Below are 3,138 nucleotides of genomic sequence, written 5' to 3' on the forward strand. Positions count from 1 at the left end.
CTAGAGAGTGCGAATATTTAACGTCTAAGTCATAAAACTATAAAATAACGACTTATTTAATTATTTATTATTTTTTTATAAGTGATAAAACTATAAGAAAAAAAAAGCTAATAAGTAATTAAATAAGTCGCTATTAAGATATTAACATGGTATACTAATACAATTTCTAATACCATGCATCAATCAAAATGGTATATTTGATACGTACTACTAATCAAGTATAACTAATACCAATTTGATCGGTACGATTGGACATATAAAAACTTATACAAAATTACGACCCCTTAACATGTCTTACTAGGCATGGCAACAGGGCGAGGATGAGGCGGGTTTTGTAATCCCCGACCCCGGTTTGTAGTAACATCCCCCGGCCCTGGCCCTATTTCCCGGCAGGTACGGGGATTAACATGTGGTCCCCGGTCAAACCTCTATCAATCTCCGATCAAAACCCGGTAAATCCCCATAAAAATTATCCCTTAGTTTGATTCTACCGGGGATCCCAGGCCCCAGCCCCGACCCCAGTTTGAGTCTACCGAGGATCCCCGGCCCCGGGACTCGTTTTAGCAGGGAATCCCTGTCTCCGTTCAGGTCTGATGAACCGGGTTTCCTATCGGATCGGGATAAATTACCATCCCTACGTTTGACATAATTTGGAGTAAATTCTATATTTGGTCCATGTGTTAAAATGTAAACCACATGGACCAAAAATGTAATTTATTATATAATTTATAAAACCTTTAACACTAGTTTTTGTTTTTTCCACCCAAGAGAATAGAAAGTACCTCTTCTATTTGCAACGCCGACCGACCTAAGAGTAAAGATGGAGTGAAACGGGGTTATCTATCTATCCATCGATCATCGCGAACAGTTTCGTTAAAGATCTACAAAGAAAGAAGAGAACTTCAATCATTTCCAAGGTAATACACAACAGATCTTTGCTTTCAATCAGCAAAATAAGGTGGGTATTTCTCAGGATCTGATTATTAAATGGTTGTTTAGCCTCATTTTGTAAATGGGGAAACCGTTGTTCTACGAGATCCTTGAAAAACCCGCTACTAGTTGTGTTATAGGAATTTGCACTGTAATTTGGTTTTATATACAGAAGAAGAGCATTGGGTATTCTCATGTGGGTTTGAGTTATGAAACTGCTGTTGAAGGTCACCATTGGAGGATCATAACCTCTGCCTTTTCGCATATAAGTGTTCTTCATCTTGTTTTCAATATGAGTGCTCTTTGGAGCCTTGGAGTTGTTGAGCAATTAGGGCACATGGGTTTAGGAGTGGCTTATTATCTTCATTACTCACTTGTATTGGTCGTATTATCCGGTTTGCTGGTTTTGGGAGCTTATCATGTTTTGATCAATAGATTCAAGATTGAGTATTTTCGAAGAGTTACTGCTGTTGGGTATTCTTGTGTGGTTTTTGGGTGGATGACTATTCTTTCTGTGAAACAACCCTCATCTAAGTTGAACCTTTTCGGGTTCCTTTCACTTCCCATTAGTTTTGCACCATTTGAATCACTTATATTTACTTCAATCATTGTTCCACAAGCAAGTTTTTTGGGGCATTTATCTGGGATTATTGTTGGGTATTCGATCGCTTGGGGTTTGATCCATGGAATGAACAATTACTGGGCAGTTTCTATGTTGGGATGGACACTTCTTGTGTTTATCATCAGTTTGAAGCAATCTGGTGCTTATGATTTCAACTTCCTTGAGATTGAATCGGTCACGGATCCTTCGTTGCCAGGCAATGGCCGAATGCTGCAAATGAGTTCGCTTTTGGATGCTCATGAAGAACTTGTATAGCTCCTCCTCAAGAGGCATGCCATTCTTGTCCATTCACTTTTCGCTTTCCGATTAATTATCATCATTAATTATAATGTTTATGTTAGTTTCGTATATGTGCTTAAAGAAGTAGTCTTGTTGGCTGTTATGGAACCTTAGTTTTGACAAGTTTCCAGTGAAAATGTTTGCTACATTTCGTTGGAATTATGTGTACAATATCAGATCTGATTATCTATGGTGATACCAAATAAAATTTTGCAGCTGCATATTTCTTTAGTTAATGTTAGTTGCATCGATTTCACGTGTTTGTTTTCTTATAGAAGCCCGATATGACTTAACGTTTCCAGATAGCTAGCTTCTTAGAAGACGCCTTGTATTAGGCTCCGTTTGACACTATAGTTGACAAGCTAGTTGTTGGCTTAGTCATGTTTAATAGATGACAATGTAAAATGACCTAAAAATAGAGGGTTTTTTGTTTATGTATGTAAAAGATAAGGGGCAAAAATTAAGCTATCTTTAGTGTCTGACTCTGAATGGTGTATGCCAACATTCTTCAAGTTGGTTAATCAGTAATTTGGAGGGTAGGTCTACTTCCATTTGAAGAGCAGGAAGTTAGATTTGTTTGGAGGTGCATGACCATATTTCGATTGTTAATACGATATATAAGGACCGCTACTCCAAAGGGTTGGTATCTTATTGAACAAAAATGGTGATATTGTTAATAGATGATGATGGCTCTGTATACCTAGAGTTAATAAGTAGCATTTACATGCTATAAGGGTAATTTGGGAAACTTTAGATATCTTGTACTCTTTTTGTGTTATGATATGGCATTAGGATTCTCTCTTTTATTACTTTTTACATAATCTTTCTTTTATCCTCTGTTTTTATGTCCTAGTGTTGTGTTGGAGTCTTGGAACTAAAATCTTCATTTTCACTGTAAAGTAAACCATCCTTTTCATATTATATAGATTAGGCCCATATGGAGAAAGTGAAAAGTTATCAAATGCAAACTACCCAATCTCTATAAACCGTGCAAATCACCTTCATCCGTTGATTTCATTGTTTAATTTTATGAAATTGTTTAATCTTGTAATTTTTTTTCATATAATACTTTTTTTGATGAAATTGTTTCATATAATACTTAATGAAATTTTAATGAAACTGTTTCATGTATTTCTCTAAAATTAAAATAATGAAGATGATAATATCCATGATTAACGCCCTTCATAATGAAAATGATTAATCAACCTCTCATAATTACAAAAAAATGAACAAAATGAAAAATTATGATTGGTTGAATACAGTTTGTACAAATAACGTGGGTTGCAAAGTAAACCTCCTATATATAT

At 35.6% G+C, this 3,138-nt stretch overlaps 1 protein-coding gene across 1 annotated transcript; it reads left to right on the forward strand.

Moving 5' to 3' along the window:
* The first annotated feature begins 767 nt into the window (after positions 1-767).
* LOC112502266 (RHOMBOID-like protein 13) lies at positions 768-2,059 on the forward strand. Its single transcript, XM_025106133.1, has one exon. The coding sequence runs from the start codon at positions 1,013-1,015 to the stop codon at positions 1,805-1,807; it is 795 nt and encodes a 264-aa protein (XP_024961901.1). The 5' UTR covers positions 768-1,012; the 3' UTR covers positions 1,808-2,059.
* Positions 2,060-3,138: the final 1,079 nt, after the last annotated feature.

The sequence above is a fragment of the Cynara cardunculus genome, unplaced genomic scaffold, assembly GCF_001531365.2.
Source record: "Cynara cardunculus var. scolymus isolate 2C unplaced genomic scaffold, CcrdV1 Un_Scaffold_1166, whole genome shotgun sequence".
Lineage (NCBI taxonomy): Eukaryota > Viridiplantae > Streptophyta > Magnoliopsida > Asterales > Asteraceae > Cynara > Cynara cardunculus.

Bases quoted from the DNA above. Each gene is read 5' to 3' on its own strand.
- LOC112502266 (XM_025106133.1), top strand. From the start codon at position 1,013: ATGGGGAAACCGTTGTTCTACGAGATCCTTGAAAAACCCGCTACTAGT.